Source organism: Temnothorax nylanderi, unplaced genomic scaffold (genome assembly GCF_030848795.1).
Source record: "Temnothorax nylanderi isolate EJ_2023f unplaced genomic scaffold, tnyl_v1.0 TNYL_tig0046_pilon, whole genome shotgun sequence".
Classification (NCBI taxonomy): domain Eukaryota; kingdom Metazoa; phylum Arthropoda; class Insecta; order Hymenoptera; family Formicidae; genus Temnothorax; species Temnothorax nylanderi.
Genome location: NW_027249108.1, coordinates 273,562 through 294,989, shown reverse-complemented (window position 1 = coordinate 294,989; position 21,428 = coordinate 273,562). Strand labels below are relative to the sequence as shown.

At 36.3% G+C, this 21,428-nt stretch overlaps 5 protein-coding genes and 1 pseudogene across 13 annotated transcripts in view; 1 reads left to right on the top strand and 5 right to left on the bottom strand.

Annotated features, from left to right (window-relative positions):
- The window catches only part of LOC139772042 (gustatory receptor 10), a 115,611-nt gene extending 105,327 nt beyond the window's left edge, over window positions 1–10,284 (bottom strand). The window contains exons 1-2 of the mRNA XM_071705344.1: window positions 9,888–10,284; window positions 9,567–9,615 (exon numbers count right to left, since the gene is read on the bottom strand). The gene's annotated coding sequence lies outside the window, so the exon portion shown is untranslated. The remainder of the gene's footprint in view (window positions 1–9,566; window positions 9,616–9,887) is intronic.
- LOC139772030 (uncharacterized) lies at window positions 2,192–4,726 on the bottom strand. Its single transcript, XM_071705318.1, has one exon. It carries the CDS (start codon window positions 4,352–4,354, stop codon window positions 3,140–3,142), a length of 1,215 nt encoding a protein of 404 aa, XP_071561419.1. The 5' UTR covers window positions 4,355–4,726; the 3' UTR covers window positions 2,192–3,139.
- Window positions 10,285–10,468: 184 nt separating the features above from the next.
- LOC139772041 (uncharacterized) lies at window positions 10,469–12,481 on the top strand. Its single transcript, XM_071705343.1, has 4 exons — window positions 10,469–10,999; window positions 11,128–11,445; window positions 11,550–11,774; window positions 11,846–12,481. Exons 1-4 carry the CDS (start codon window positions 10,808–10,810, stop codon window positions 12,293–12,295), a joined length of 1,185 nt encoding a protein of 394 aa, XP_071561444.1. The 5' UTR covers window positions 10,469–10,807; the 3' UTR covers window positions 12,296–12,481.
- Window positions 12,434–15,094, bottom strand: LOC139772039 (uncharacterized). Of its 5 annotated transcripts, none has more exons than XM_071705340.1 (7): window positions 14,177–15,094; window positions 13,914–14,100; window positions 13,632–13,796; window positions 13,276–13,464; window positions 12,920–13,183; window positions 12,767–12,866; window positions 12,434–12,637 (listed from the first exon to the last, which is right to left on the bottom strand). In XM_071705340.1, exons 1-6 carry the CDS (start codon window positions 14,544–14,546, stop codon window positions 12,812–12,814), a joined length of 1,230 nt encoding a protein of 409 aa, XP_071561441.1. In that variant the 5' UTR covers window positions 14,547–15,094; the 3' UTR covers window positions 12,434–12,637; window positions 12,767–12,811. The 5 variants fall into 5 exon arrangements, with proteins under 5 accessions (XP_071561441.1, XP_071561439.1, XP_071561442.1 ...); XM_071705338.1 differs by having other exon boundaries at window positions 12,767–12,847; XM_071705341.1 differs by lacking the exon at window positions 12,434–12,637 and having other exon boundaries at window positions 12,700–12,847; window positions 14,177–14,536; window positions 14,932–15,093.
- A 907-nt stretch (window positions 15,095–16,001) lies between these two features.
- On the bottom strand, window positions 16,002–17,786 carry LOC139772029 (probable ATP-dependent RNA helicase DHX37). Of its 5 annotated transcripts, none has more exons than XM_071705316.1 (5): window positions 17,534–17,786; window positions 17,256–17,457; window positions 16,981–17,192; window positions 16,804–16,901; window positions 16,002–16,139 (listed from the first exon to the last, which is right to left on the bottom strand). In XM_071705316.1, exons 3-5 carry the CDS (start codon window positions 17,181–17,183, stop codon window positions 16,075–16,077), a joined length of 366 nt encoding a protein of 121 aa, XP_071561417.1. In that variant the 5' UTR covers window positions 17,184–17,192; window positions 17,256–17,457; window positions 17,534–17,786; the 3' UTR covers window positions 16,002–16,074. The 5 variants fall into 5 exon arrangements, 3 of the variants coding, with proteins under 3 accessions (XP_071561417.1, XP_071561416.1, XP_071561418.1); XM_071705315.1 differs by having other exon boundaries at window positions 16,002–16,154; window positions 17,534–17,784; XM_071705317.1 differs by lacking the exon at window positions 16,002–16,139 and adding an exon at window positions 16,421–16,742 and having other exon boundaries at window positions 17,534–17,768.
- Window positions 17,787–18,433: 647 nt separating this feature from the next.
- On the bottom strand, window positions 18,434–20,607 carry LOC139772028 (uncharacterized; annotated as a pseudogene).
- Window positions 20,608–21,428: the final 821 nt, after the last annotated feature.

Sequence of the window (21,428 nt, the reverse complement as noted above, 5' to 3'; positions counted from 1 at the left end):
TTTCTAAGTCGACCCAATACATGCCCAGTACTGAGCCGACTCTCGGCCGTAGATCAATATCATTTCTGGCCTTATACACGGTCAGTACTGAGACAAGACTCGCCTCGGAACAGAATATGGTTGCATGGGGGTACTGGTCACCGAGACTGGCACAATACTGATCTAGCGGTTTATCCGTACTGGGGCAGTACCACCCACACACATCAAGTCTTGGCAGCCAATATTGTGCCACTTCTGGGCCATGCGGACAACTCTGGCAGAAGTCCGACATTCGCACATGGGTTATAATCCTGCCTCACTGGCCGGGGGCTAGCTAGCCCCCGGCTGGATTTCCCATCTTGGCACCCCCGCACAATTCTGTCTAGCGCCTAGATGAAACACTAGGCAGCGCCTGGCTAGATTTCCGATACGGGCGTGCCACGACATTCCCCACGGGGCCCAAAATAGAAACTTGGATCGCCCAGACACATTTCCACCCGGGAAGTTGAATGGTTTTAGTCGGTTTTTCAGTGTTTTGCTTTTATTTTAATTTAATATTATTTAAACTGGTTTTTTTTTACAATTATTAACGAAAACATATATATTTCTTTAAAAAAGTCTTTTTCAGGCACAACTGAACAATTTTCAATTTCCATATCTTATTACTGCTTATGCCTCACTGCATACTCTTACGGCTATTGTAGATGACGCATAAAAGTTATGTATTTTCATTGATAATTGCAAAAAAACCAGTTTAAATAACATTAAATTAAAATAAAAGCAAAACACTGAAAAACCGACTAAAACCATTCAACTTGCGTAAACGATATCTCGATCACTATTGGTCGTAAAAATGTTTTTGACCTCGCGTTTTTTTCGTTAGAATGTCTACTTTCTTTTATCTCAGAACGAAAAAATCGGTTAGACTGCTAGAAAAGAAGTTGTACGCAAAAATGTAAAAAAAATCTTTTTTCCCAAATTTTCGCTATTTTTTAATTTCGTTTTAATTTTATTTCTTGGGTTTCCAATATCGGAAAGAAATTTTTTATATACATATTCGATGCAAAATTTTATTTCCTACAAAAAAGTTCTCTTGTACTTTTTTCGTATTTTGCGTCGTTTTCGAGATATTTTGAAAACAATGGAAAATGATATTTTTTGTTAATATCTCAGAAGTGCACCCCTTAATTTAATAGCATTTTCGTTTTTTAACTTATTTTAGTGTCGAATGATCGTATGAATCAATAAAATTCCACTAAAGAATTAGTTCCTTTTAAAAACACATAGACAACAGCCTATAAGCGATGCAATACTTTTAACTGGTACTGTATACTTCCGCAGCTAAGGGATTATATGTATTTTTGTGCATAACATATACAAAATATTAAAAAATATTATATTTTATGGAATCGCTGCATAAAAATAAGTTATTATTAATAAACATCTGTAACTAATTTGTTTCAGGTAAAAAAATTCGCAGAAACTTATTTTCATCAAGATTCAGACACTTTGTTAACCATTATAAACATGATAAAAAGGTATAAAAAGAATCTTAAACAGTCCGTAGATATTTTTACAAAACATTTTGGGAAAAATATTAATCTCAAGTAACCAATTGATTCGATCAATCAAAAATACCAAATGTGATGCAAAACACAATTACCTACATAAATTTTCAATGTAATACTAATTTTATTTATTAATATCGTTTTTTTGAATAATTTTTTATTCATTTTTGATAATTTCCAATGCTTGTCAATATTTTTATAATATATAGTATTTTATTAATAGTATGGAAGCTATTGATAAAATCTTCTGTGATATATTAATGTCCTATAATTAACATACTATTTATATGTATAGTATTAGATTTGATTTTGCTTGATATTTTTCGTAATTAAAATATCTTTTGTATCTTTTGTAAGAAAAAAATAATCGTTACACAAGTCCAGTTTTATTATCAAAGAAACTTGCAAAAAATTATAATTTTATCGAACGCAAGATCATTAGCTGTAACAAATAATAAGTCTACGTTACTATTATGACTTTACAACTATCATAATTACGTATAAAATACATTTATAATGCAAAAGATAAAATTCTGCTAAATTCTGTAGAAAATTTTGTAGATATCACATTCTTGCGTCAACAGTATAAATTATTCTCAAACGAGCTGATAAGTATTAAAAGTACAACATGTAGAAAATGCAAATTTTAAAAGTAAAATATTTATTAACCATTGTTAGCGTATACATAAGAATATTTAAGTCGCTTGTAAAATACTGCCTACACTGTTAAAAGTTATAGGATGAAATTTGAACCAATACCTTGTGTGTTAACATTTTGTTATTTTTAACTACCATATATGTCGAGATTTATTACTTTAACACAAAATAGTATTATTTTGACTCGATTGGTTAATGCAGTTAAATTAACGACATATTGAATAAGAGCGGTGGCGACCTATAAGAATTGTTAAAAATGATTCAAATTGAGTATAATTTGACACTACGAATTTAACAGTGTAGACAGCACACATGTTTAAAAGACGTCGTAATGATGCTTTAAGACTTTTTTTAGACACATATGTGTAAATGACTGTCCAGGTGTCCAGCTTAAGCTTTAAAATTTTACAAAGACGTTAATGAGGCGAAGGCAAGTTTATATAAACGGATAATATATATATATATATATATACTATGTTTCAAGATATTTTCATGTGAATTTTAATTATTATTAAAATAAGATGTACATTTATTATTTATGTCTTTGTTAGTTATACGCGTTTGCATTACTTCCTTTGAATTGAATATTATTGCGATATCGAAGTTTTTAACTATGATATACAATTTTATCCGTAATATATTGCACAAGACACTATAAAGTCGAACGTGATTCAATATATATTTCGCCTCTAATTACACCTGCAATTCGGTATTTGTATTATAATGTATTATAATGTAACTAGTATTTCTCGTATAGAAATGACAACAAGAGAAAGACAACAATATTTATAAAATAAATCCTTTGCCTTTAATATAATTACGAATCTATATTACCTGATCACCTGATCACTTAAAAATCTTTCGACATATATACTTCATAGTTACTAATCGATATAAATTGTATCTTATATGCATTTTATGTGAATTATCTCACATTATAAAATATGTTTCAAGCAGCCAAGATCTCTCAGATGCAGCAATATATCAGCAAGTATTTTACATACTTCGTCTCCGCCGTCATATTTATGCTTCTTTGCATATCCCAACGCGCCTAGACTAATTGTGTCTTGTACTATCGTTTCTAATTTGAGATATCCCAATATTGCCGGTAAAAATTGGGATACGACAATAAAACCGAAGAGAGCGCCCCTCCTAAAATCGTCCAACAGAGCGTTATATGAATATTTCTCAATGTCTTGAACGCCAGCGTCCAGCAAATACTCCATCAGCGCGTCGTGATAAGCCCGCATAATGTCGAAAAATTTCTCTCGTATCCCTTCATTCCAGCAACAGTTGTAGAGATACGTGGAGAGATCGACGACGGGCGTCGAATATCTAATAAGCGCGAAATCGATCAGCATCGCGCGATATCGTCCACCTTCATCCGCCTTGAAGAGAATGTTGCCCAATAGAAAGTCGCCATGGCACATCGTGGCCAGAGGTTCAAGCGGCTTTATTATCTTCATCATCACTTCGTCAAACGCGTTCGTAAGGAAGGCTTCCATCCTGTCGCAGAAAGCTGCATCGTGGCCTTGTCTGCGGAGATATTCCAGTGATCGCGTCGCCGTAACATTGAAACAAGCTTCCATCACGTATCCTTTCACGTATCTAGGCTCTTGCAGTCGCGCCACGACATCGAAGAACTTTTCCCGCTGCAGTTCCTTCATGACGTACCCTTTACCGTGAAATCGTCCTAACTCGCGCATCGCCGCCAACGTGTACTCGAAAGGAGCGTTGTGCGGGTACGAGCAAGAATGATATCCTCGTTCGTTAACGTTCTCCAGGGCGATCACGAAATCGATGGGCGACCGTTTTTCAGCGTAGTAACATCTTGCGTAAAAATGCCTCTCGTTCGGTTGGACGTACATTCGATAGAACAGAATCTCGTTGTCAAATTGAAGATCGATGTGACCTATATGGGTGAAGTTCTTCGTGGGTCTCTTTAGCACCATAGACAATTCCTCGTTCTGATCGTTTGCTTTATTCTTAAACTGCAGGCGTACGTAATACATGGTTGTCACTAGAAAGTTGATAGATTTGGAGATTTCGTATCGAGCTTTGTCAACGTCCAATCCAAGATTCTCGATAATCCTCGCCATCACCTGGTCGACCCATCTCTGAGAATCTTCGACGTGGGAGTCGTGGGACATTTTCTTCGAATATGCGATTCGTGTAAATTAATGATAAAATTTGAATTGTTGATCTAGGAGAGTTTGTTGCCTCGACAGCTCGAACAGTACTAACGTATAGTGGTTTCCCGTAAAAACCATTAATCGGTTTGCTTTGCTAGATTTGCTTTTCTGCTGCCGCGTGCATACCTGACGCGAGGCACGATCGTATTTTTTGACGACCAGCTAGTTTTGTCTTATAAATCAGCATAAAATTGATATGAAGAGTGGGGGACTGACAATGCATATCACACAATGTTACAAAAATAATCGAGTTACATATATCAGTACAATGTCAAAAGATAGTGCCTTTTATCAGCTGTTCACTATAGTATCCCAGATAACACAAAAGTGAATAGAAATTCATAGAGACTTCGTTTTTAAGGAATACATACAGAAACATGGTGCAAGTAGAAACTTGCACATTGCTTCCTCATGCAATTGTTTACTTATAGTTCTTAAGCTTTTATTTTATTCGATGCATAATTATTAGTATTTATTTATTTGTTTTGGCTTCCTCATAGAGGAAGCTTTGTGAGCGAAGGTTTCTACTTGCACACTTAAAAACTATGAAACAATGAAACATTCTTTCAAAATATATATTGTATATTCAAACGTCTCGTAAATACAGATTAATAAAATGACATATAATATATGAAACTATCAGCTTATACCGTCTTTTATTGCTGTATAAGTAATGTGCCTTTGTCTTTATGTCTTAACTAATGTTGCATATGTCTTTAACATGTGTAAATACAAGATATTTATTTACAAATTATTTCTAATTCTTACGGGTGATGTATGTTTGAACATTAATAACTTAAAAACTATTGGACCGAATTTTTACCACAAGTATATGAAATAGGAGTAGAATTTTCCAGGGAGTGCATCACCCGTAAGAATTATAAAAATTAAAAAAAACGTTATTAACTTAAAAACTATTGGACCGAATTTGTATTAAAACCATATAAAATAGGGGTAGAATTTTCCGGCGAGTGCTATAGAGTGTGTATTTTTTTCGTTACCGATGTTCTGGAAATCGATTTTTTAATTTTTCTAATTCTTACGGGTAAAAAAATTTTAAAAATCGGTTTCCAGAAAATAGATAACGAAAAACTATACATTCTATAGCACTCCCCGGAAAATTCTACCCCTATTTCATATACAATTCGTTAAAATTTGGTTGATTAATTCTGGAGTTATAGAAATTTCAGTAAATTTGGCACATACACACATACACACATACACACACACATACATACATACAGACATTTTTTAAAATTACAATTTTTCGACGTTTTAGAACATTCTGAACACATTCAGAAAAACAAATAAAAAAAAATTTTTTTTACGAAAACAAAGCTTCCTCTATGAGGAAGCAAAATAAATATATGAAGAATTTCTGAGAAGAATTAACCACATCCGTTCTAAATAAGTATTCCTCAAAAGTTCATATAATGAATACCCCCCGATTCACAGTACTGAGAATACTTGAAAAATTCATGAGGAATATGCATGTACAAATCCTATCTTATTTTCCCGTCAAATCCGGGTAATCTCGTTGGATATATAGGTACTCTTTGCTATTCGGAATCCAGACCTTATTATGTTAGTTACAGTTATGTCCGTATTATATGCGCGGTATTACCGTATAAGACAGAGAAAATCGACATGAAGAGTGGGAGATTGATATTTTCATATCATAATGTATCAAAAATACATCAAGCTACAATCAATACTGCACTATGCAAATACAATGTCAAAAGATAGTGCACGTGCCTATTATCAGCATCACTGACAATGCATATCACACAATGTTACAAAAATAATCGAGCCACATATATCAGTACAATGTCAAAAGATAGTGCCTTTTATCAGCTGTTCAATATAGTACCCCAGATAACAGAAAAGTGAATAGAAATTCATAGAGACTTCGTTTTAAGGAATACACACAGAAAAATAAATATATGAAGAATTTCTGAGAAGAATTAACCACATCCGTTCTAAATAAGTATTCCTCAAAAGTTCATATAATGAATACCCTCCGATTCACAGTACTGAGAATACTTAAAAAATTCATGAGGAATATGCATGTACAAATCCTATCTTATTTTCCCGTCAAATCCGGGTAATCTCGTTGGATATAGGTGCTCTTTGCTATTCGGTATCCAGACCTTATTATGTTAGTTACAGTTATGTCTGTGTTATATGCGCGGTATTACCGTATAAGACAGAGAAAATCGACATGAAGAGTGGGAGATTGATATTTGCATATCATAATGTATCAAAAATAATCAAGCTACAATCAATACTGCACTATGCAAATACAATGTCAAAAGATAGTGCACGTGCCTATTATCAGCTGTTCACTACATATTCAAAATACTATGACGAACTGTGGCGATGAAGTCACGAGCATGCGTCAAATGCTTGAAATCGTCTCCGTAAAACGACTGACAAAAACCATCGATTGAACTATCCATTTATTTTTTGACTGGTTTAAATCACAATTGCGTTAAGATTTATCATTTTTTAATTAAGTGTTAATATGTCTATTTATGGTTTAGGAACACGTAGTGTAATGATAATTAACAATTAAATTAATATAATATATAAAATATATTAATAACATAGCAACTTATAATTATTATCACAGAGCTAATTGATAGTATTCCACACGTTTTTTAAATAAAAAAAAACGATTGTTCCGTTCATAAAGGGAAAACAACGAAATTCATACATCTCTAGTGTTATATCAAATATAAATATCTTAATAATAATAATTTATATTCTCGTTTTGATGTAAAACCTGATGATATTATCATGGAAATAAATAAAACACGTATGTTACAAATTTTGGGAATAAAAAGACTTTCAAAGTAAAAGAATTATTTTCAAATCTCTTATTATATTTTACATTTTAGAATGGTTTCGAAAAGTAAAGTTTAAAAATAATGCATAAAACAAGATCTATGAATGCACTTTATTCTAAACATTTACTAGAATAAGTACGAGTGTAATATAAAAAAATATTTATAATAAAAAGATATATGTATATACGTGCACACGTATTGTTATTCTAAATGTTCAGTATTCAAGTTCGCGTTATCGTCTTTTATGCGCATAAAGCGTTTTACTGACAGTCAAAAAATGTTCATCAACAATCGATAATGTCCTTACACTTCAATTAATCTCAGACTCACTGAGCTGCACTTGATAATCACGAAAATTTATCTACAGCTGGCTATCTTCGATAAAATCGTTGATTAAAATTTTTTTTTATTTATTATTAAAAAATCTTTATTTGACCTTCTATTCTTTTTTTATTTGAAATTTCGTATATCAATATAAAATAGAAAATAAGTAGTATCGAAAAAAGTCGATAATACTTTCTTTTCTATTTTATATTGATACGAAATTTCGAATAGAAAAAGAATAGAAGGTCAAATAAAGATTTTTTTAATACCGAATATCGATAAACCTCTCTAACTCAGACTTCTCCCTTTTTGTTATTTTTTTATATTAACCGCATTCTCTCTAATCAAAATCGTCGCGTTTAATCTCGAGCGCGAATATATAAATTTAAATACTATAATGTAAAAACATAAAACAATCGAAATTTAAAAATTAATTGATCAATCAATCAATAAATTAATACATAGACAAAAAAATTTTAGTACAATCCGAATCGCGAACCGCGAACCGAACCGCGAGAATGAATGACGTGAGATCCAAAAGGGACGATAATTTCCGAAGCAATATATTCACGCAAAAAGTAGCAAGCAATAATCAATATAATGAATTTATCGTATTCTCGCGCATGTGACATTTGTCTTTATAAATTTTCACATATATCATGTATATTCATATAAACATCTCGTTATTTTATTGCAAAATGTTATTAAAATTACATTTAATACGATATATGAAATATGTGTCATCTCACATTATATTATGCATTTTAGTATAATTGATATAAAAACTATCAGTTTTGAGACATTTCTATATAAAGAAATTATTCTGTCCCGCGACAGAATATTTATTGGATCTCATGTCATTTTATTTCATTTATTGATGCAAATAACTCAAGCTATTAGATAGATAGACTATAAAAGATTAGGATAAAATTAGCGCGTTATATATATGTATATATAAATAAAAATAAATATCCAATTTTTTAACAATCATTAATGTGATTGTTAATTTATATATAATAAGACTCTTCAGAAGAATATGTGAAACGTGAACTGAAATATCTTTTGATCTTTTTTACTCATCCGTGATACATGCATGTTAAATTTGTTTATACATTTTGCTTTCTTGCACCAATTTTTGTAATATTGAATCCTGGAGAAAAGAAAAAGGAAAAAAAAGGAAAAAATCATTTGTGAAAAAATACAAATTGTTGTAACAATAACTTTTTTTATATGTAATGGTTTGATTTAATTTATTTTATTGAACCTATCTATTCTTTATTTACAGATATTTCTCTTATTATTTTTTATATCTTGAATTACATGTAAGTTACATGTAAGTCTCTATCTATTGCCTATCTATAGAAAATTATTATTATTATTATTGTATATCTAAAAAATATCTAGAAATATTTTTAAAACCTTATTACCCGAAAAATAAACGTCAAGGGAAAACTCAAGTGATGAGACAGCTCATATCAAAAAAATATTCTATTTCTTGTAAAATTTTATTTTTATATTCTTTATCTCTTTCTATGTCTATTTTTCAATAATTATTTTAAAAACAAATTTAAAAATGTAATTAATTTAATAAATTTAGTTAATTGATAACGAATATAGATACTTGACAATAAAATATATATTTCAAAATTCCAATGAATCACCTATAGGGTACATTTAGCGGTTTATTTAGTGTACTATGCGATAAACATTAGACGCTGCATCAAATAAATGATGCATCGACATAACGAGCTCTGTTGTGAACTCGATATGTGCTAACGCGAGAGCATTCTCGCGTAAGCACAATAAATTGATAAATGATAGAGTTCCAGGATTAATTATTTAACCTAGTCTGATTTATAGTCTATCCATTTCAGGGCAACGGATCTGTGACAAGTCGCATTTATCTGCATTATTAGATGGGAATAATACATAAATGTACAATCTAATATTCACACACAGATTCGTTACCACATTATAAAAAAAAATTCGTCACTCACCGACCGATGCGCAACGGGCGGAGTTATCAGCCACGTAGCTACGATGATACTGTAACATATAAACATAAGATTTAAATTAAAGAAGCGCTCAAAATAATCAACATTTCAAAAGATAATTCTTAATTCATTATATTGGCCTCTAAGTCATCTTTCAATAAAATATTTAGCAATACAATTATCTGTTTACCGAAAAAGATCTTTACAAGAATATAATCTTAGATAATTTCTCTGTCTTTAATTACTTTTAACTTATCGAAATGTAACAATTCGAATAAATAGAAACAAATTATTAATTTTCTGTAGCTAAGAGGTGATACTTACCCCAAGGTTGCTCCGCGGCGCCGGTGCCCGATGTCTCTCTCGGGCCTCCTCCTCCTCTCAGGACGTCAGGTCTCTCCTCCTTCTCTTCTCACCGCACAGGACACTCGCGGATAATAAATTACAATCGCCCGCGGACTAATTATCAATAAAATTCTCTTTCGCGCGATACTGTACGGCACTCCCGTTTATAAAGCGCCATCTATGCGCTAAAGCGTTTTACCGACAGTCAAAAAATATTCATCAACAATCGATAATGTCCTTACACTTCAATTAATCTCAGACCCACTGAGCTGCACTTGATAATCACGAAAATTTATCTACAGCTGGCTATCTTCGATAAAATTGATTAAACATTTTTTTTATTTATTATTAAAAAATCTTTACTTGACCTTCTATTCCTTTTTTATTTAAAATTTCGTATCAATATAAAAAAAAAAAAAGTTTCGAAAAAAGTCGATAATACTTTTTTTCTATTTTATATTGATACGAAATTTCGAATAGAAAAAGAATAGAAGGTCAAATAAAGATTTTTTTAATACCGAATATCGATAAATCTCTCTAACTCAGACTTCTCCCTTTTTGTTATTATTGCTGGCAACTGATATTCTCTCGCCAGGGCGAGAATCTGATCTGTCAAGTGTCAAATGGAAGTGTTTTCTCGCCATCTCGACCGTTAGAGGGATATTTCACGATTGTCAAGCTACAACAAAAGTGAGAGAGAGAGAAAAAAGAAAATCCGGCATTTAATTATGTCGTAATTATACGCTCGAGATGTGTCGGTGGCGTGCGACACGCGCAATTAAACGAGATTTATCGCGACGGAGATTAGGTTATGACCCGAGCATCGGCGAGTAGAGCGACGATCTCCGCTGCAGGTCGCGCGTTACTCCCTTACGTTCGCCCTGACGTTGTGGGGGCCGATGATGGCTCGGCCCTCCGTATCGGCGCAATACGACCTGGTCGCGTCTTACATGGACGGGGTCCACGTCAAGATCGCGGAGGCCTACAAACCACCGAGGAAGATTGGCCTACCCGCGGCGTACAACAACCGATTGCCCGATGTGTCGAAGCTGGTGTACGACTTCAGCTTGGAGAGATCGGTACTCGAGAAGGTAGGGAGTAATCGTTTTTGGATACTTTAATAATCTATGCAATGTACACGGATGGTCCCATGACTTGACAGTTTCTGAGCGAACTTGTCCCTGACCTGATTAGCGCTGATTAATTGATTTGTGATCAGATGTGCGAGTGGCGCAAGGCTAGACAGGCCTGCAGCAAGGCGCGTCAGGCTCGACTGAAGGAGAAGAGGAAGAAGGAGGAAGAGGAGGCTCCTCCGTCACCTCCGCCGCTGGATTGCGCGAAGCAACCTATCAGTGCGCCACCCGCATCGGAAACAATACTCACCCCGCAGCCACTCTCACCCCCGGCGAACGACCTTCGGGATCTTCACGTCAAGACGAACGGGGGTCTGGACTTCGCCGACTTCGACAACGACACGAGCAGCCCCTTCGACAATATGGAATTAAAAACCATCAATGACATGGAGGAATTAGCGCAGGTTAATGAATCGCTTGTTACGCTCTAGCTTATTTGAATAAGTACCGCAAACGACTGCTCGGCAGACGGAACGAATTTATCTTACTTGATACTTTTTGATCGCAGGTTTTACAACCTAGATTGCAATGGGTACCCACGGGAAAACTGGAGAATATTATAAATGAATTAAGGGTTGATGACACGTCCGAGGTTTGTAAGGAGGAGAAAGCCGATACTGAGAGTCCAGCGGACGACGAAACCGACGCGGACGCGCATAGCAACGAAAATCACCGTAGCGTTTCGACAATAATGCAGGAACTTCAAAAGGAATTGGAACGGCCTGTTATGGAGGTAACGAAATCCTCTTTTTTTTCCTTCGTCGTATAATATGATTGATTCAATTCAATTTTTCTTTGCGATAGAATTGGAAGCCGTGGCCCGATTTGGAGAGTCCGGACAACGACGCGCATGTTACCACGAGGCACAACGACTCGACGTCGAATCACGAGAAACCGCCGGCGGATTTGTTATCGGGCATGACGGAGAGTGATCTAAAATTAGTGATGCAACTGGACGATATGGGATTTCCCAAGTGCAGGGCGGCACGTGCGGTATTGGAAATAGGCCGAGCGAACGAGAAGAAGATCGTGGAATACCTGTTGGCCGTTCAATCCTTGGAGGAGATTGGCGTCCCGAGTGATTATGCCGAGAAAGCGCTGACGCTCGCGCAGCACGATCAATCCAGGGCGAGGACCTACTGCGAAAATTTGTGCACGTTGAAGGATCTAGGGTTTCCCGAGGACGAAGCTTTCGCGGCATTAGTAAAGTGTAATTTCGATCGCGACAAAGCGTTGGATCTTCTGATCGCTTGAGTGGACGATCGAGTGAGTCACCAGCCACGAAGTGAGAGACTATAGAAATTTTTTTTTTTTTGCGACTCAATTTCAATGCGAAAATATAGCAAAATAGAGAATTTGAATTTTTATATGTCGCATGAAACGTACATCGAGTCATAATCACAAACGTATATTTTAATAATAAAAAAAAAGATAATGTTATTAGTGAGACTAGTCTTGAATAATGATACCTCAAAGAAGCTACATCGAGGATGATATTGTAATAATTTAACTCGATAATCCGCCGTTATGTCATGGGATTTGTTCGTTGAATTCCTACTGGGCATTATTGAACAGTCGCTATTGGTAGCCGCGACGCTGCGAAATAAATTACAATTACAACAAGCTAGAGGTTTAATTTACAAACTACTATCACAAGATTTCGGTTAAACGCGCAAGAATTCTTTATTCTCTAATACTCTTTATTTACAAAAGTGAATTAGATACCTAACAAGGAGGGTTCATCAATTGATGCAGTGGCAATCAGGATTGTTAGTCGCATTCGAGTGTGCGAACGCAATGGCGCAACTGCAAATTCAAAGAAAACCTATAAACTGATGTATTCAGGTACCTACTACACAATTATTTTGTACGTTATACCTTCTGCTACAACATAGAGCGATCGTTATTGTGCGCCATACGGTGGGATTACACATATCGATGATGATCCACGCCTCTGTGAATATCGGTTGCTGACATTGAGAATTTACGCAGATACTAGTGGGTCCGTTCGTTAATAAACTGTACAAAATATGGTTCGTGGACAATATAAAGTCCAGTTTGGTATTTTTAAGAAGCGGTTCGTAGAATACCATTACTTTCCCTTTTTCGAATAAAACGGGAATGTCGAGCGTGTGCTTATACCTGAAATGTACTTGCGTTAAATTTACAAGATATTTATATTTTTGTAAAAAGTCAATGACGAGATTCCTATTTGTAAGGTTCCTCTGAATTACCTCTCGGTATAAACTTTTCTCAGCGCTAATTCCAACAGGGAGCAAGTCACATTCTCGTGAACCTCGTGAACCTTTAGTAGCTGCCGTGGTAATTCGATTGTAGTGTCGTAGTTTATTGGGAAAAAATCCTTCGTTTTTATGTGCAATTTTATGCTTAATCCATATGTATCATAATGCGTCTTAAAATATCTGTGATTATATATACATATACACATAGATTATAAATTTACTTTATATCGTGTATATATATATATGAAGTATATACATATATACTTCAAAAGTAAAGTAACAGTTGTTCAGGATTTATTTCCATTCGCGCATAATTTATTCCTAGTTGACATCTGTAATGAGCTTACCTGGATGTCACGTCTTTACAGGCGTCTTTATAAAAGATAAGAGAGTGCCTTAAATGGGGGTATAATTGTTGTAGAAGCGGATACGATATATAATTTAAGTATTCGTTTCCTTCGAATCGAATATAGGGAGCCGATAGAAATCCATTCAATGGCAAATATGTCAACCTAGAAAAGCAGTTATTGGGATACAGAACTCAGAAATAGTTTAATTAATTTGTGCGAAGTTTACAATTCGATCTAATAGACGGAATACTTATTTCGCAGAATGTTAATGCAAATAACCTGTTTTCACACGCAGAGATCAGGGTAAGATTAGGAGCTATAGTTAATCTGTTGGGTAATTCCCTCAATCGATTGCCATCCACGTATAGTTCTCGAAGTCTTGGGAAGGAGCCGATCCATTCTGGTAGGGTGACAATCTGGTTACCCGAGATGGACAGTACTTCCAGATTATTCAGTTGGCTTAATTCTGTTTTTGTTTTATTCACGTGAATCAATAAATCTTTTTTTTTTCCACAACAGTCTGGTGATCTCGGTAAACTTACCAACCGATAATCTCTCTATGAGGTTGTTGTCCAGGGATAAGTATCTCAGATTCTTCAGATTGCTGATGCAGACAGGTACCAGCTGCAATCTGTTGGTACTTAAGTCCAACACCGTTAATTGGCTCATCTCGCCGAGTTCCACCGGCAACTGTTCAATCCGATTATTGTACAAGTACAAGTTCGTCATGTTGTACAGCTCGGCGATCCAGGGAGGCAGAGTGGTGAGCTCGTTCCACTTGAGATATATCTCCTTGACGTGACCACCGTGCAGTCTTATCACCTCTGGGAGCTCTGTGAGACCCCGGCAGCTCCAGTGCAGAATGCGCTTGTTCCTGACCTCCATCACCATGTCTACGGGATCTGGATCCATGTTTGAAAAGCAAAAGTTAGAGCGGCTCCGAGACCCGACCGGAGCCAGGGGGTGACTGTCAACATCGAGATTGTTGGGAATCGATGCCGGGTATCCGAGGTCAGGCAGCGGCAGCGGACGCAGGCCCAAAATAACTCAGCCTACTCCCTACATCTGTATTAATAAACTATCGCGATGGTGGAGTCGGGTAAAAGGGTTTTACGAGGACGCACGATCGCCGTGCTGGAAAGAAGGCAAATTAACATTCTGACGTTTCGCTCACCCATGACGATTTGTACTGTTACTTTAGTCGGAAAATGTTGGATTAACAACGTTAGATATCTTAATTCATCTGACGCGCGTTAGACAAACGAAACAAACTCGACTGTAGTGTGAAAGTATATACTTCCTCGTGTCGCAGAAAATCCAGTAGGGATGCATCTTATTCCGCGTTATCCTTTGTTTCCGTCAGTCTCTTGTCCACCCTTATTTTCGGCATCACCTTTCTGTCAATCTCCTGCATGCGTCGTGCGCACGATCAGTGGCAATGGCATACTGACCCTGATATTCAGCTGATTCATGACGTCACAGCGGGTAATCGCCATTAGGCTGCGTTTCGATATTCATTGTCAGTACTGCAAATCTATATTTTATGTCACGTATACTATAGATTTTCAGTACTGAAAGTTGCTGACAGTGAATATCGGAATGCAGCCTTAATTTAAACGTACTCTTCGATATATTCTTCTCGCGATATTACTCGAGATTCAAGAGACCGAGAGGCCGGTATTCATATTCATAATCAGATCTTATTTCAAGACCGTCTTAAGTAATGTCTTAAGCCTTGTGTACACGATACTAGAAATCGGTCCGAGTTTCGATTTAAGCCAATGAAACTGCTGCTTTTCTGTAAGAGCTGCAAGTTGATTGGCTTAAATCGAAACTCGGACACAGTTCTTGCATCGTGGACACCGGGCTTAAGGCTAGGAGACAAACATTATGTATGTATAAACTGCAGAATTTTTGTTTTAACCAACCCTAAGAGCAAAAAGTCGACTTTAAGTCGACTTGAAGTCGACTTGAAGTCGACTTCTACCGAAACTGACTTGGCAGAGAAGTCGACATTTTTAAGGACGAAAGTCGACTTGAAGTCGACTTGAAGTCGGCGAATGTCGCAAAAACCACCGACTTAAAGTCGACTTCCCGTCATGATGAAAAGTCGACTTCCCGTCATGACGAAAAGTCGACTTCCCGCCAACTTTTAAAGTCGATAAAATAAACCGCCGCGTACGTCTGGAGGTCGATTGTGTATCTTGAAACGAGGTAAAAATAACAAAAGTTAACAGATTTTATTAGATTTTGATAAATAAAATCGTAGATGCGCTAATGAATTTTCTCACTTTTGTAATTTTTACCTCATTATTTCAAGATACACAATCGACCCCTTGCTGGAGGGCTAAAACTGATGCATTTCGACTTTTTTTCATATATAAAATAATTTAATTATCTAAAAAACTGTATAATTACAATCCTAATGTTTTATTCTTAATTACAAAGGCGGCCATATCTGTGCCACTTCTGCGTGCGCGGATTCCGGCAGCCACTTCTGGTAAGCTGACAATAACAGAACTAAAATTAAAACATTCCAGCGTTAATCGCGAAACAGTAATGCAAAATTAGCTATATAAATATATATCATATTATTATCATAATGTTGTAAATATATAATAATATTGTTTTATATATATATATATTATTATAAATATATAATATCCACAGACTTTTATACTAGACCACTAACATCTATGGACGCACTGCCGAAAAGCTGATGCGAGTGCAAGGTGCAAGTGTTAGTGAAAGGTGCGGCCATATTGAATTAACAATAAGTCACTATCGGGTGTTCAGTTGCTCATGATGTGCGTTTATCTGCATTCGTTATTACAGTACATAACGAAGCAGGCGAATGTTTTTGTGTTAAATATTGGTACATGTTATCAATAAGTTTGTAAGTCATGCCTTCGACGTGTAGCGTACTTGGATGCCGAAATCGAACCACTACTCCTGTAGTATTAAACCCTTTCTTTTGGACATTCTGTATATGCCAGACTATTGTATAGAAATCTTGTATAAAACCACTTGTATAGAATAGTAGTATAGCATATCTTGACTAAAATCAACATGGCGGCAAGCATCACGGCCGAGATGTCTGTCAGCGGTCTAGTATTGTATAGAAGTCTATGATAATATCTAAATATTATTTTATAAATTAAAATCTCACATTTTTTATCCGAACCCCAGATTTCTAGCAGTTTGTGTTTGGACACGACTCCCTGCGACTGCAGCGTTTGTACTATTGCTTGAGTGCGTGGTATCAACCTGAAAAAATCGTATTGAATTGATGTAATCTATTCGATGAATCAACGTGAAATCGAAAGGAGATAGAATAACGATTTACCTGGCCCATGACTTGGTGATGCTCCCAGGTGTCGTCAGCAGCGACGGGACAAATCGTTTCAGCTTAGGGCACACTTGACCCTCCAAGAAGAAATACGCTAACCACTTGACACCGTCCACGGATGCTCTATATCCATCGATGGTAGTGCCCATTCGGCCTTTCCGAATGTACCAGACACCCGGCAAATGATCTTCCCGGTTCATTGATTATATCTATAAATATCTTTATAAATAAGTAGGAAAAACATTATAAAGCAACAATTGTGATAAAAATACCTTGGCGGTGGATCAACCAATGGTTCACTAAGATGGCATAGCATGGGCGAATTTCGGCAATCATTCGGGTTCTATCACCGTGACACCGCGCATGTACATCTTATTCGTTTCGTACACCTCTTTATAAACCACCTATTCCGGACTGATTTTCCGTAGAACGCACGAAGAATGCATGAACACAGGTTCCTTCATTTCTGGTGTTCTGAAAGATGATACAGAATGGAGAGGTCGCATTCAATAGGTCTTAATTATCGATGATAATTAATAACACACCATACCTAACCTGTAAGCATGTTTCCACTTGGCCTTATCCTGATCCTCTTTTACCTCGTCGGGCAAAACCTTTCTCGCGACTTGATCCGCCATACCTGCAAGAACTATCTGGCGTCTTATCGTGTCCTGTCTCGCGGCACGTATTCCTCGCACTCGCGTAAACTCTAGTCCACTCTGGTCCTCCAGCCTTCTCGAGATTCGCCGCCATATTGATGATGCATGACGCGCCGCTTGACTGTTTTCCGTCTTTTTATAAGTCGACTATTTAGAAGTCGACTTTCCGCCATTTTTAAAAGTCGACTATTTAGAAGTCGACTTTTAGTCGATTTTCCGCCATTTTTAGAAGTCGACTAGAAGTCGACTTATAAAAGTCGACTTGCCGTCGACTTTCCGTCAACTGTGCTCTTAGGCATGGTGGAAGAATATAAGGTGAATTAATGCGCAACCCCAATTTCCCAGCCAATAGGAAAGTAGCCACGGACCGGCCATTACGAGCGGCAGATTCAAATACTTCTTAGCCTCTATTCATGTATCATTTCATTTTTGGCTATTATTTTAGAAGTTTTAATTTGACTGATTCGCTTTTTTTCAATAAGTAAGCGAACTTGAAGGAAAACTTTCAACTGAAATATTTTTTTTCTATAAGCGAGTGAATCGAAAACTATCTCAACCAAACTTTTATTTTTTCCATAATAAAACGAACTGTACCAAATGGTATTGGTATAAATTATAATTCTTTGCCTTGATGAATAGTTATTACCATTCCATTACAATTTTCAAAAACAGAATTATATGGACATTGTTGAGAATAAACATAGAAGATAAGGTTTTCCAATGATTTTTCGATGAAACAAATGTTTATTATTAGTATTATTATTAAATAAAACAATAACGAGGAGAGAGAATAGGTATATTACAAACGGTATATTTCAATGGACATGTATAATACGTATATGGACAATGTTTATCTTAACCTTATCAATGCTATATAACATTATTTATCAGGTCACTCGTGAAAGGGCAAAAAGAGAGACAATGTTTATTTTACCTCCATCAATCCTATATTATTTATCAGGTCACTGGTCGTTTATTGCTCATTTTGTACATTTTTTTTTCTTATTCCGTTCTAGAGACTTTTGAAAAATCGCTCTATTTAGATTTCGAAGCTTAATATATGTACGTGTTCTTACTAAACATAGCAAAACCTCGAAGGGAATTTTGTCGATTTTTTGCCGCTTTCTCGCTGCAATCAGGATGATCTGAATCTGATTCAGATTTCTCCTGCACCTCCGGTTTAATAGGCACTATACTCTGAAAGTGTGTGAGACTCCTGTCTCTAGAGTTCTGATACTGATATCGCTGCTTCGACGATTTATCATTAACGGCTTAATATGAACGAACTCGGAATTGCGTCGATAGAAACTCTCAGAATTTCTACGCGAATCGGGTCTGGGTGACTGGATGAAAGTACCAATATCGGAATTGCGTCTTGATTCTGAAACATTGTTAAACAATATGAGAATGAGATGAAACAAAAAATATAATGTCCAAAGAGGAGGACGGTAGACTAAAATGTTTTTTTAAAGATTGCTCGTTTGTACGAATCAGATTTTCTTTTTACCTGTGGGGCTAAGATCCAGAACTTTGGGCAATCTAGGATATTCGTCAGGCGGCAACATTCTTTTGGGCGTTCTGTTACCGAAATCGCTATTCCTCCTGAGCTTGGTTGCGAATTGCGAGCCACGATTCTTCTCGTGAGTAAAATCGGAACATCGTCTTAGTTCCCGAGTGCTGCCTGTCGGCGTGATATTCTCCGAGTATCGTCGTGGGCTCTCAGGTGAGCGGCTCCTCTTAAACTCTTCTCGCATCCTTGGCAAGGATCTGAAACTACCTTCCGTCGTACGTTTGCATTCCGTCGTATCGTCCTCGTTTACAAATCGAACGCTACATTCCGAATTTCTGCGCAAGGATTTGGTGGACATGTCGCTGCCTCGTCGGCTGACCATGGAGGCCATGGAGCTTCTACGACTCGGGCTGGACACAGTTATAATCGGCAGATTAGCGATCGACGGAGTAGGGGTGGGTGGTCTAACGTAGACTTCTGGTACTGAAAACTTGTGTTCCTGCAACGGTGATTGTGCGGTGCACGTAGGTATCGTAGCATTCTGTACTTCCTTCAGCGCTGGTCCCTCTATCTTGCATACCTTAGCGGTAATTGTGACTCGCGACTCTAAAATCAGATCTCAATGAGAAATATATTTACACAAGTTTCTGGGCGGTTTATGATAAAATAATGTTTGCTGCGTATTACCTCCTTCCACGGGTGCTTCCTCTGCACTTTTATTCACGTTTACAGGCTCACTTTCTTCCGGGTTCTTCATCTTAACTGGGCCAAGTAAAAAAATAATAGAGCATACTCTTCCTGAAAGAATATATACTTTATGATTACAAGATCATAATACTAAAAATCATACAAAAATGCTATGTTCATGTATTTTTTAAAATTATATTGCTCACCATTTTTCGTATTAACTTCCTCGTTCTTACAAGCTTTTACCCATGCCTTACAAACAATTTCGTCTTTTGGGAAACTAAAAAAACTCAAATTGCCTGACTTTCGCTGCGACTTGATGTTTTGGCACCCTTTAACAGCACAACGAGTCATTGTCAGTCAATCGAATCTGAAATAAAATTTATGGACTTCATAAAACTCACGATATTCATAGAAGTCATGAAATAAAACATATAATATGATTTTTGGATAAATAAAAATGTGTGTCGAAATGAAAGATTCACATTCGAGTACTCCATGTGAGATCGATTCATGATTTCGATGTCACATAACCTCACTAAAATAAATAAATTAAAAGAGGAATTTTGCAATTCATAATTTTTTTAACCGTAAATTTTTGCCGAAAACAATTATTTATCACGAAATTACCTTTTAATAGGTTAATAACTTATTGATCCAGTCAAATAAATATATATGAAAATTTTGTAACACAACTACGCTTGTATCCATGCTCGTACAGCTCGTATCTCATGAAAACAATATGGCTGGGTCTAGGTCTGCGCAGAACGAACGAAAACTGGTCTCAGGAATCAACTCACCTTATATTATTCCACCATGCTCTTAGGGATAGCATAAGACCGCTGGACCAATGAGCATCTTATGTAAATCAATATGGCGACTTTATGCTAGATGCTTATTGGTCCAGTAGTGCGATTCTGTAACTCGTTATGAGGTATCGACTATCGTTGCGCAGATATTTTATATGGTAAAAAAGCTGCGCAATTGTCGTTATAGCTCATAACGACGGCATAACGAGTTACAGAATTGCACTACAGCGGTCTTATGCTATGCTTATGCAGCCTATGCAATTTTGTGTGCGATGGCCTTAAAGGTCTATCCAGACAAACTTGCATAGATGCATAACCATATGCATAAAGAAGCAGATTGGTCTATTTCCTTATGCACATGCATATGGACCAATCAAATCTCTTAAGGTGCGATTTCACGATGACGCTCGACGCTGGATTTGAGCGTCAAATCTGGTCACGTGATAGATTTCAGCCAATCCAGTGGTTAGGTTATATTTCGCGTCCCTCTGAATCTATCACGTGACCAGATTTGACGCTCGAATCCAGCGTCGAGCGTCATCGTGAAATCGCTCCTTTATGCTTATGTTTATGCATACCGAAACTCGGACCGATTTCTAGTATCGTGTACACAAGGCTTAAGAGCTGCAAGTTGATTGGCTTAAACCGAAACTCGGACCGATTTCTAGTATCGTGTACACAAGGCTTTATACAGAGACTTCTAGCATCTAGAGTCAAGGACACTCAGAGACTATAGTCGCCAGTCTTAACCTACGAAATGTAGGGCCAATTCCTTTTAGT